At 37.8% G+C, this 13,233-nt stretch overlaps 1 protein-coding gene across 3 annotated transcripts in view; it reads right to left on the reverse strand.

The window, feature by feature from the left end:
• Positions 1-1,794: 1,794 nt before the first annotated feature.
• BAZ1A (bromodomain adjacent to zinc finger domain 1A) overlaps positions 1,795-13,233 on the reverse strand; it is a 54,910-nt gene continuing 43,471 nt past the window's right edge. For all 3 annotated transcript variants that reach the window (XM_042813498.1, XM_042813496.1, XM_042813497.1), the window contains 6 exons: positions 9,091-9,338; positions 8,769-8,992; positions 7,133-7,611; positions 5,520-5,665; positions 3,316-3,403; positions 1,795-2,822 (listed from right to left, as the gene is read on the reverse strand). In XM_042813498.1, coding sequence (XP_042669432.1) covers positions 2,632-2,822; positions 3,316-3,403; positions 5,520-5,665; positions 7,133-7,611; positions 8,769-8,992; positions 9,091-9,338 — 1,376 coding nt within the window. In that variant the 3' untranslated portion in view covers positions 1,795-2,631. The remainder of the gene's footprint in view (positions 2,823-3,315; positions 3,404-5,519; positions 5,666-7,132; positions 7,612-8,768; positions 8,993-9,090; positions 9,339-13,233) is intronic.

Raw genomic sequence — 13,233 nt, forward strand, 5'->3', positions numbered from 1 at the left:
CAGAGCTCAAGGAAGCCCCTGTACTTGAAGAGTTAGGTAAGGCCCCATTAGTTAGAACCTGTGAACCTGAAATGAAGCCATTGAACCTGTTCTTTCCAGCACCTTTGTCAAAATACAGCTTGGAGCTTCTTGCAGGTGTTGTATATCCTTTACTAACAGGGTAAAGGCATTGGATGGCAGTCTGAGAAAACACGCTCAGAGCAAGACATGAGTTTGTTCTGGGGGAAAGAAGAGTACAAGGAGCATGAAATCTCAACCCCTCAGTGAAGGAGACGTGAAACAATTCCCCTTTCTCCAAGGAAGCAGGGGGAAATAAAGTCATAAAAACTTCCTGACAAATCAGAAAAAGTGTAAGCGGAGCATGAAAAAGCAATAACAAAAGCACCATCTGAAGGCAGTTCACTGAGAGAGAAGTAAGAGGGATGAACCATACCTGCTTTTCCTGTGTGGCTGAGCACACAGCAGCCACCAGAAGAGGAGTAAGCTCTGTGAGCACCATTGCACCACGGACAGTCAGGTCTGCATTGCACACACAGCACATTCAAATGTTTTACGCAGAGCAGCTCAGAGAAGTGGGAATTTTTCCCTGTTTCACCATAAGTGTAGCAAAGGCCTTAGGTTTGCAAACTCAGGGGAAAATTGCTAACTTTGACTCAAGTATACAAACAACTCTGACATAAACTGAAGTTATGCTCCCATTCACTTTGCACAAACTCAAAATTCTACTTGTGGTTCTAAGGGGAAGCTATTGATGGAAACAGCCCTGCAGAAAGACCGATAGGAATGAACAGCTGAGAGTAGGTGGGGGACAGTGACAGTTTAAATCGCATCTGTCACAGCATGTCCAGCTCCCTGTGCCCCCCAGAGTATTCACATTCAAGTCAAGGGGCACTATTCATGTGGACAAGAACTCACCCAACTGTTTGACCAGCAGGTTGCACAATACCACTGCATCCTCTTGGGACTAGAGAAATGCAGACACCCAAGTACAATCACCCAGCCTGCAGACAAGTCTGCTGCTGTTCAGTTCCTTATTGTGTTCAGCTCTGTGGGACAGAAAGGGCCAAAACCTTCATGGAACAAGAAATACTTCTTTGATCCAGCAGCAAGAGATACGCCAGCTAGGAAAAAGAAGCAGCTCATGTATGAACTCTAAAGTATTAACAAGCATTTTAAAATGCACTATTCTCATACTTCAACCAAACAAAAAACCCCTTCAAATTGGTCAGTCCCCAATCACCATCCATACTGAAGACTCGAGAAAAAGCCTGTTGTTGCCATCTCTAAGGCAAAGTAACCACTACAGGCAGAAAACACCCACAAGTGCACAGCAAGTAATTGTCTACACATACAGGTCTCACTGCTACGAAACAAGTTAGCTCAAACATGGGCAGAAAAGCTGCAGCATCAGCAAACCTCATATTTTGTTCTTTCCCCAACCTCTGTTCCATACATTTTTCTCTAGCTATGGATGCATGGACTCGAAGTCAAAATTCTGTTAAAAACATTATTACCAAGGACGGTAAGGATGCTTTAAGAGGTTTTACACTATTAGAATAAAGGTTCTAATTAAAGAACCATACAGCTTATATACACTCTTCTTGTGTTACTTACACACCAATAAACATTTCAATAGACAGAGACCATTTATCACAGTGGCTGCATCTGCTGAAAATGCTCAGTTGGATACTTGTGCCAAAACCAAGTTATTTTGCTTTCTTTCCAGCAACCTGTCCAAGTAAATTAGCGGTGGCAGAGCAGTATGCCCCCCAAATAAGTGTCAGAAACTCAAAATACTTTGAAAAATGTGTCATTTTATTTGTACACTTTGAAAGTTGTACATAGAAACTTATAATACAGTCCTGTAAATTTACTCATTGCTAGAAGAACTGCCTGGGAGAGGGAAAGGGATTTATTGATTGATCATCAAGAAGTTAGAGGGGATAAACAAAAAACACAGGCAAAAATTTTAAAAGTTATGGAACTCTTTTGTTGTTGTTGTTGTTTTGTTTTTAATCCCCAGTACAAATTTTATAAATACAAAACAAATTCACAAATTACTTTGAATGCTAAATAAATATCTACTTAATAAACTCGGACTGAATACCTCCAGCCAGCACTGGTACAGTACTTATAAGATATGCTCATTGTACTCATTCATGTGTAGTGTCGAGAAGATATGCTCAAAACAAGTTTTAAACATACACACAGTTTCTTCAACTGCGCTACAGCAGAAGATTTTATCTGAGCTGATAAAGCCCTCAATACCACAGTTCTTACAATATCTAGAGGATGAAAAAAGGTCATTTGGTGCAGGAAAAAAAAAAACCAACGTATTTCTAGAAGATATTTGGACACATGAATGTATTAAAAATGTACAAAACCTCTGTAAACCAGTACTGTATCCAGTACAGCTATCAAAATTATTAGACACTGAATAAAACTGTAGCAAAGGTAATCTTTCCTACGTTCTCCTGAGTGCTTAATATTACATTGAGAATATAGTGCAGGCCACACTTCAAGGTGGTTAAACAGTTGTTATTGCTTTATACAGGTATGATGACTGCATGATTTAACATTTCATTTCATGAACATAGCAGATTCCCTCAAAAATCCTTTGGAAGGCAGAGGTTAGATTCGTGACTTCTTGACCACAGGAGCGGCATGGTCCACATTACCAGATGTGATAGGAAGTCCCAGCTTTTGAGCCTGGATGTGGAAAAAAGCCTGAAGTCTAGTTCCAGCTTTTGCTTCACTTGTGTTACGAGGGTTGTATTCAAAGCAGTTTGAAAACATCAGTTCAATGTCTTCAATAAACTCCGCTAGTAAACAAAAAAGTAAATAAATGAACTTAGTGCATCTCACATCATCAAATAGCAGCATCATTGAGGAGCATGACACCACTCAACGAGTAAAGAGTTCCCAACACAGATGTCTTTACACATGCATCAAGCATGTATCATGTGCTAGCAAAGCCATGTAAACATTCTTAAAACTCCATGATAATCCACAGAAAGATTACAAATCTGGCAATAACAAATGAAGCTTTTCCAAATATTTCATTGATGTCACACACTGACATCAAAAGCTTCCAAAATTACCAGCAGTATCTCAGCAGCTCATTTCTTACCCATCTGCACATCACACACTTTGGTAGTTAAAGATGTAACATTTGTTAAATATAGATCAGCAGAAGTTCTTTCAAAAAAACCCAAGCAATTTCAGCTTCAAATCTGACACAGCTTTATTTTAGGATGAGAATTCATTTTGCAGAGAGAACAGGGCTCATTACCTGTTTCAATGTGTGATACTTACATGCTAGCTTGTATTCACATTTATTCACTTTTTCACGAATTATATTTAAGGCAATAGGTTTTTTGATGATATCATAATAGTCTGGTACCTTTAAAAAAAAAAGTGAAGAATTTTATTCCTACAAAATAAATGAAAGCTTAAATTCTTCTTAATTTGAAAGAAAAAGAAGAAAAAAGTAAATCATGCATTGGCATAAAGCATTTTGATTTTGAACAAACAGAGGAGTCCAAAGAAACACATCTCTTTCCTGATCTTAATATCAGTGTGCAGATACTGCTTTTCCATTTTTTCTGCCATTAAAATTGCAATCACAACAATCATTAGCCAGTAATTCAACACATAAATCTATCCCTCAATACTTTGCAAACAACTGTAAGATCCAAAATTGCATGACCAGATAAAGAGCATGGTATTAATGCTACTCCAATTGGTTGAGAGCAAAAATAATTCCCCGGATTTTAAAACTTTCATTTTCCTGTAACATATTACAATATTAAAAAGTCCCTTAACCATGAATAAGGGCCATTTTTGTTCTAGTACTGTTTACCTTTTTGCAGTATTCCTCAAAACTTCACTAAGTTATGCTGAAAAAACGGTAGTGAACCTTTCAGTATCAAGCAGGATGCAGTGTGCAAGTACAAGAGATACAGAGTCACTTAGCACAGCAACTGCACGGTAAGTGGTAAAGGACAACACGAGCTGCTTAACCCTTAAGGACAGTGATCATTTGGATCACAGATTCTGAATGCCAAACAAGCACTGAGGTTAGAGAGCCCTTGTTTTTGTTTTGTCCACAGAGCACGGGGGGAAGGGGGAGGAACAACAACAGTATCTTCTTAAGAGCACAATATGTTCTGGATTTGACTTTGTTATAAGAACAAATATCCCCCTGTGCATCACTGAAAATATTTTAAAGCCTAGTTCGTTATTACTGCCCAAAACTTTACCATATTGAATACAACCTACAAATGAACACAAACGGAAGAATCTGTACAGAAACAGAATTAGATGAACAAGTTTTTCATTCCTTTCCCTCTTGGAATGCTGTTTATGTTAAAACAAAAAGAAACGTAATTTTCTCTTTCTGGCTTGCTGGATGCTCATCAGTTAATATACTTTCCACAGTGTCCTAAGCACAGTGAGAAATTAAACCCAATAATTCCAGCATGATGAAGAATATGTAGGACACTCATTAATTTTTCTTCCTGAACTGTCAGAATTATCTTTTAGTGATTTATTCCGGCAAATTAGAAAGCACCAAACTTCAGCATTTTCTTTTCAATATCAGAATTAAATGGAATTCTTCATCCCTCCTTAAGAAGTTTCCTTACATTCACCACTCTTGCACTTCCCAATGCAATTCCACTACTCTAGCAGCCAGACACTTGTCTGGAATTCATTCAAAATCCTCTCCTCTGCTCGTGCATCTTTAATTCACATTTGTAGATCATTCTTTTTGCCCAGATACATTAAGCCTTCCAGCTCCCCAACATCTGCAACTCAAGTTTCAATTCTTCATTTACCAGTTACTACTGCTAATTTTAATAAACACTGAGCACTAGCTCCTGCAAAATGACTATAGCTGCTGTCAGCACAGAGTTGCTCCAGAGAGGCTGAAGAGGACTGGCACTTTGTTAAGGTTGAATAGATCCAGCAGTGACAAGAAATTGACAAGCCAGTGCAATCCTGCAGAAAAACAGATGTGCTTTGGGAACTTTCATTGAGATACCTTAAGCAAATGCAGCTTTAGAGGCTTGTATCTACTTTACTGTCAAGTCTAAATGAGAAGGAAGTTAAATTAAGAACTCAGCTAAGAAATTACCTTTTTACTGCATTATAATTAATGTCAGAATGAAGTTGTTCCTACCTTGTTATTTTATTGCAGGCCTGTTCTGGAAATATCTTTGCACAAACTGAGCATAAATTAAATTAATAACCATAAAGCTTACCCATAGCAATGCACTGCTCTGTTTGTTTTCTCAAGTCAAACATTTCACTTTTTAAACTCTTGATATCAAGCATACTTAAAATTTTGCACAATATCATGTCATTCCAAAAATTTCTTGCACCAGCTGAGCTGAAGCAAGAGAGTTTTCCTGAACCCCACTGTACTTTCTGCTTGGGAAAGCTATGAAGTCCAAGTTTTACTGACAGCAAATAAGATTGTCAAATGTTATCATTACTTCTACCGTTCTGTCAGTTACCTGGATTTTGGAAACCAGTTTCATAAAAGGCCAGCTGTCATCATGTCGTACCAGTTCCACAACAAGTTGTTCAAATGCAGAGAGTTCATGGACTCCTCCTTGACGTCCTGAACTTCTCCTGTTCAATGAGGTCTGAGGAGATGATTCTACAGGAAAGAAAAAAAACAAAAACAAACATACCTCGCCAGATGAAAATGAAAGTGTGACAAGCAAAAATCAAAAGAAAGTGAAACCACATTATCTTGTTGTAAAAAAAGAAAAAAAGGAGGATTTGGCAGATAAAAAGATGCACTGCAAAACAGAGTTCTCAGTCCCTGCATCACAAGAAACAGAGGTAAGACATACAGATTTTTCCTCTTGCTTGGCTGCCTCATCTTACATCCTACCCACTGTAAGCAGGGGCAGATCCCAAGAACAGCAATGTTACACCAGGAGAGGAAAAAAAATATAATCCACATTTAAGTTACAAAATCCTGAAAATAAATTTAAAGAAAGGATTATTTAATCCTTAGACTTCTGCCTAGAACAACAGTGTATGTTGATTTTCCTTCTGTGCTACTATCGTACTTAGAAAAAAAAACATTGTTTCTGATGTGTTCAACAGCAGTTTCTTGTCTGAAAACCTAACAGCTCCTGCTTTGGGACGCATTGGGTACTGAAACCACCAACATAACAGTTCCAGGACAAAACTTTTACAGTTTGGCTTCAGGAATTAACTAGTTTACAGTCTTGCTATTAACCACTAATGTCTCTTTTTCCTGAATAAAATACTAAGCACCAGGGTGCTTTTCCTGGTTCCTTTTCAATTCATTGCATTAATTTTGAAAGGACTTTTTCCACTGATTTCAATTTTAAAACGATTTGTTAAACACAGAAAAGCCTTCTTAGAGGAAAAACAGTGTAAGCCACCTGTTCATAACTTACTTTAACAAAAACTCTATTCAGTCAGGTTTTATTTGTTTTCAAGAGTAGTCATGAGGATAGTTACATAGAGTAAGCCCAGAAACTCCCAATGGTGAAGGTCAGAAATGGTGTAGAATACAAGGCAGCCACACTGGAGTGCAAGCTGCTTTACACTCTTCAGTCTCACACTACGTCATTTTGGTTTGTAAAAGGTACTGCAGCTTTTCAAGCACTTCCCCGCAATCAAATACCTGGTATTAGCTTAAGAAGCAAGGACACTGTTGGTCCCCTATCAGAAAGATGACATTTGTTATCTTGTAGCAGATTGTTGTTATATTTGTAAATTCCTAATGTCTCTACCTTATCCACATTTAATAAAAGCATACAAACTCTAAGAAGATATTCACATGGTTTCAGCAATGCATGCATCTTTCAGATTTTCTGTATACCATGCTCGTATTATGTGCAAATATGAAGTTTCAAACATGAGATCTTCTTGGCAAATGGCATATTTGTTTTTTATATTACCAGACATTTTTTTAGTGTTCCCCTCTGTCACTGTAAAAGAAGGGAATGTTTTGCTGTGACAAAAATGCCTTCAACCATCATTTCGCACTACCTCTAGTTTTCTTCACTCTATCACACAATTTCAGCAATCAAGTGAACTTTGTTTTCATTCTGGACATTCTAGAGAAAGACATTTCTCTAACCTGTGGATTGTCGTTTCCTGCCTCTTCTCTTGGGCTCACTAACAGGAAGAGAAAGCTTTGGAGGAGCAACTGGGTATTTTCTAACCCGTTCATTAGAGTCTGTAGAATCAACGATTCTAAATCCAAGAGAATCAGGACTATTTTCCAGTGCATTATCAGCATTCTTTCTTCCTCTTCGTCGTCTTCGAGGACTGATTAACTCCACAAATACATCTGCTTGTAATGAACTTTGGCTCTGACGAGTGGTCCGGCTGCTAAGTCTTAAAGTAGGTTTTGTCACCGACGGAGGGGCTGATTTTATTTTCCTTAACCCCCTTCTGGTCACTCTAGAAGATCCTGCTTGCTTAGGTGTATTTTGCTGACTCCTGGAAGCATATCTTCCCTGACGCTGGATGTTCCGACTTGAAAAAGGATTGTTGAGTTTGGCTGCTCTCATTTTTAATGGAAATTTGACCTGTGGTCTTCCATGCTTTGAAGGGCTAAAAAAGAAAAACAAAAAAAAAAAAATAATAAATATATTTATCCCAAGACTCCATCCTCCTCTTTTTTCTCAGTTTTCTAATTCAGCATTTAAAAAATTCCCAACAACCCAAGGCTAGTAGTGAACAGGCTTTCACTAATGCAGTCACCCCACTACCAGTCTTTTAAACACTACTTTGAATTCATTTAATTAAATATTATGTGCAATGCATTAAAGAAATGATCAGAATTTTGATCACCCTTGCAGCTGGTGCAAAGTGAACGTATCACATGGACACTACCTACCATTTTCTTAAACTGGCTATTCATTTCTAACAGTAACTGCAACTACTAGGAGTTTTGAACGTTATTAGCTAGGAAATAAATTGCAGTTCTAAAAAGCTGCAAATACAAGTTAAGCTGTAGTCCAAGTCTGTAACTAATATTCACGCCTTTCCGGTCATTAAAGGAGAACAGAAAGATCTCAGAGGCAAATTTAGTTCTCAAGAAGATGCAAGTTGAACCGTATTGAGGTTTTGTTTCAGTCAATTCAAATGACTGTACTGAAGAGACAAAGAGTACTCTCGTATCAAAACTCTCCTTCAGCTTTTTACATCCCTACTGTACATCACATCTATCACATTACAAGAATTACCACACTGAACTACTTGGGTGCTTTTTAATTAAAAAAAAAAAAAAAAATTAAAATCAGCTACTGCAGAAATCCTCAGTCTTCTCAATGTGACATTATCTTGGATACTTTGTCTTCCATGATGTTCTCATACCTACTGTATGCATGAAGTCCCCTAAAATTCAAATTTTACTGAAGCACTCCAGATTTTCTCCAGAAAATCTTCAGTTTGAAACTCTCTCCACTGTACATTCAAACAGCAGCCATGCACAACCCCAACTGTGATAGCCATCCCTCACCCACAAAGGTGGAATTTTAATCCAGAAAAGAAACTCTAAGTCTCTAAGCCCATTGGAGCTAGCTAGCTTTTTTTTTATTATTATTTTTTTTTTTTTTTTAAACTCCATCAGTAAGGGCCAAATTGACAACTAGCTTCCTTCCTCACTCAGCATTAGATTTTCAAGATTGCTTATTTGAAAAAATTACTTCACCTAACAGTCAAGAGAGTATTCCAGTAGGAAATCACTCTAATGGATGCCTGTTTACCTCATCTCTTCTTCCTCCTGAGATTCATCTTCCTCTTCATGTTCTTCTTCATAATCCTCTTCCTCACTTTGTCTCATTTCATCGTAGCTTGCCTCTTCCTCCCCTTCTATTTGCTCAGCCATCTCTTCATCACTTTCCACAGATGGTCTCTGTCTGGAGGAAAGGCGTCTAGAGCGCTGCTTTGGTCGGCACTCTGGACAAAACCAGTCTCCTTCGGGAATGATCTAGAAACAGAAGAAAAAAGCATTAGCTAGACATCATTAGCTGTAAGAACTATGCCAGTTTTATGTGAAAAAGGAAGCACTTATGTTTCCTCCGATACCTTCAGCTTGGGCCTGATACAGTAGGTATGATAGCCTCGATCACAGCCATCACACAGCACCATGCTTTCTGCATCACCTTTCTTTCGACATACTTTACAGCGAGCGTTGAGGATGGACTTTGACCAGATGACACTTCTATCCAACGTAGACAGGTGAAGGAAGACTTGAGACAAGCTGGTAGAAGAAACAAGTGACTCTCTCCAGCGATCCAAAACTGTTTTATAGGATCGTCCACCATCGCTGGCATCTTTCATTAGAGAAGAAAATAAAACAAGTACAGGATCAAGCTTCTTTTTCAAACATTTGGGTTGCTGTAGACTGTGAAGCAAGGCTTAGTATTTCAAACAGATACAGAGTAGTAAATTGAGGGAACAAAACCACCTCTGTCTTATCTTTTCAGTACATAAGTATTTCTTCCTTAGTTTCCCAGCTACCGAAACTCTAGGATTTCACCTTTCAACACCAATTTAACCGTGAACTGCCACTTACATAGGACATAAGACAAAAATCTTTACTTAGATGTCAACCTGGAAACCTAACAATCTGATCCCACTTAAAAGTAAATGGGAAGACACGTCAAATTCCCAAAATGTTTTCATTTAAAGAAACTGCTCAGCACTGAACAGAGACTTTACTGGACAAGAACAAAACAAAAACTCACAAAATACCAACTAACCAACTCCAAAGGCTCTCACACCTTCCCTTGTGGCACAGTCTAGAAGATAGTTTTCAGCCCTCTGCCAGTGCTTCAGTGCCTTTATTACTATTCTGCACTCTGCCTTCACAGGCATCTGCATGTCAGTATGGTCAGATGCTGTAACTGTTCTGAAGGAAAAATAACTGATTTCTCGGTATTTTATTAGCAATATTACACAAAGGAAGTTGTGATACACACCTAGAGGAAAAACAAGACAGATCTGGGGTCCTATTTAGGTTAGAAATAAATGAGGGGCAGGGGTGAGAAATCAAGTTACTTTTCTTGAAGACGCTTGGTTTTCAATTCAGGCCACTGAAGTGGTCCCACAGAACAATGAAAGGAGCAGTACAGAGCAGTGAAAGGAGCGGTACAGAACAGGAATGAGCAGCTGGGAATTGCAGAAGCAAATAGACTGTTTGAGGAGGTAAAAAAAAAAAGTATGAATTACACCCCGCAATGCTGCTGCTATGCAGAAAAGAAATTTGAGTACTGAAAACTATTTCTCATATTCTAAATCAAGAAGAAAAAAGCAGTACTTTTAGTTATAGAAATTTCTAAAGATGTCCCTTCTAAAATTGACATTGCAGTTATTACTGTGATCTCCAGCTCATTAACAATGTACTTAAGTAAAAAAAAAATGCTACCTTGCCTGCTCTACTAATCACAGTGGGCACAGGAATGGCTTGCCATCTAGCTGTCTGCCAAATGGTTTCTCCTCAGAAACAGGAAAAGAAAAACATCTAGTAACAGATAAAATGAAAGAACAAAAATGAGACTAATTACTTCGCTGGCAAGGCCTTTCTGCCTTCTCGCCTACTGTCTGCCAGGATTTGCCTAATCTTGCATATATTTGCATTAGCAGCAAGCAGCACAAGAGAAACAATGAGCAAAGGCAAAGGATAAACAGGCAGCACAGTTTCATAAATAACATTTAGTCACTTTTGAACTACAAATGCAAATCTGAATTTCTTAGTATTTCTATTCATCCTCAAGGCTTCCTTTCTCAAATTCATTCTTCCTATACATAGCAGACAAGCTCCACTTGCAGTAAAGCTCTCAATGTGTTATTTAAAATTCAGTAGGAACATTCAAACTGCTTGTCAGGACACCAGACTAGAATTTGAAACCCAACTCAGTTCTCAATTCTGCCACAGCATGATTCTGGCAAACACAATTCTTCTTGAGTGTATGTACATTTTGGCAAGCACTTCTTTTGCTTCCACTGGCAGCCTGAACATTATTACTTTTTCACTGGCAGCTATTTTTAACCTGGATTGGTTCATCAATAGAGTCCATCACACAACACAACAAATACATGCACTGCAAAACTGCAAAACTTACTACTCTGTTGTATTGCAGAGATCAATTACTGACCACTGCCTGTTTAAACACACCCTGGTGCTGAAAGGAACATGCCAAATGGCACCCACTGCTTCAGTTCCCAACTCGTAAAACACAAGTAACGCTTTTTTCTTCCATTTATCATCTTTCTCATTTATATGGCTAACTCAGAGGGAAAAACGGCCTCTTCCTTTGTGTCAGAGCAGCTCTACATTGCTCAGTGGGACACCTCTCAGCAAACTAAGCCGTCCAAGCCTTGCTACAATGCAAATGAAGTTGTTTGACAGATCTATGCATTCATCTATCAATAGCTAATTAAGTTCAGGGAAGGGTTTTCCATCTCAGTATTTTTAGAAAGGATATGCAGTGGCACAATGCTGCAAGGTTTCCAAAAGGGAAGGGAAAAAAAAAAGGAAAAATAAAAAGAGGCATTAAAAATGGGGAGGGGGGTGGAAGGATTATGTGAACATAATAAAAAGAAAATACAGTTCCTTATCTCTGGGTGCAGAATTTTGTTTTTTAAACCTTTGATCCGTATTTGAATTACTTACAATGACATTTATACTTCAGTATTTACATGGCAAGTCCTTCAGTATAAGGAACTGACTAAACAAAAGGATGGGAAAAGAAAACTGAAAAATATTCAATATTTGCTAATTCTTAGCATTACAAGTAAACATTTAAAATTTACCATCTCTCTGACTAGTCTCGTCTTCCACTTTCTTCCTCTTTTTATACCCCCTGTGGCTCCTTTTATTATCTTCTGCTTTACCTAACATTAAAGTCATACAGTTATTTCAAATACTTCTTTTTTTTAAGTGTGGTCTTTTGTTGTTGGTTTTGTTTTGTTTTTTAATATTAATTCATATTATCCATACTTGCATAGTCTAAAAATGTAAATAGAACAGTGGTTACCACATGCATATAAAAGATGACAGGCAGGAAAGGGTAAAAGAATAATGTGCAAGGAGTAATTGTGTAACTCAGGATTCACTTTGACTCCCACTACTAGCAAATACAGTCTTAAAGCTCTTTAAGTCTATCCCACCTTACCTTTGTGTCCACCTCTGGTAAGAATGGCTATAAAACATCTTACTGCCCAAAAGTTTCTTTCTCAGCAGACAACTTGTCTGGTTTATGCCTTCTAACATCTCAAAAATATAGCTATTTCGTGGCCACAGTTGGCAAAGACCAAGAAAATTAGCTTAACATGGTCATTTAATTTGGACAGACAAGGTATTTGCATGAAGGCACATTCTTTAGGGCTAAATAATGAAGTTACTCTTCCAAGAAGGGCCATAGTAAGCCCAATCTGATCCAAATGCAAGATATCTTCTTTGACTGTCTTCTCTGAAGAGCAAAGAAGACCATTTTCATCAGGAAAAAAAAAAAAAAGAAAAAGCTTCCACCTTCTCTGACTCTACACATGACACTCTGCAGGGAAGTAATGAAAGCACAAGAGTAAACGTCCATATATACAAACCCTCTTCCAGTTCTTTGCTAGAAGATATCTGATACTGTTATGGTGAGGACAGTTATAAACAGAAAAGGAAACAACTTTGAAAGTAGAGGAAATTAAAATAATCAAACTCTAGAAAAGAATGCAACACGGATGAACAAAAGGAAGCAAAAAGCACAAGTTAAAAAGGACATAAACTGTTCCCAGTATCGATCACCAAGGTGCTTCCATGAATTAGAAATGTATGGAAATCTGTACTGTACATGAAAGATGTTTCAAGCCTGTATTCCTGCACTAGTGCAGAAAGCAGAGGCTTTTCTCTAGATCGCCTCACTGGATGCCAGGGTGACCAAATCACTTCGTTTTTAATTTCAATTTTCACATCTCTGTCACAGGAATGAGACTTCTCTACAAAAAGTATTTTGAAATGTAAGGAAAGGTAACTCATACTAAGAAAAAACAGCAAAATTCAAAACAAAATAACTAATATTTCTTCCCTCAAACATTTTTTTTTGAGAAGTGATGTTTCAGAGTTTCCATTAAACAGCTTACATTTCAGGGAAAATAAAAAAGAAATTGCTTTTATTACATTTTTAGTGCATAATTCTGCAGGAGAAGCGTATAATGAAACCTGCACTCTCCTCC

Source organism: Centrocercus urophasianus, unplaced genomic scaffold (genome assembly GCF_019232065.1).
Source record: "Centrocercus urophasianus isolate 14NV4802_14NV808 unplaced genomic scaffold, USGS_Curo_1.0 seq_14, whole genome shotgun sequence".
Classification (NCBI taxonomy): domain Eukaryota; kingdom Metazoa; phylum Chordata; class Aves; order Galliformes; family Phasianidae; genus Centrocercus; species Centrocercus urophasianus.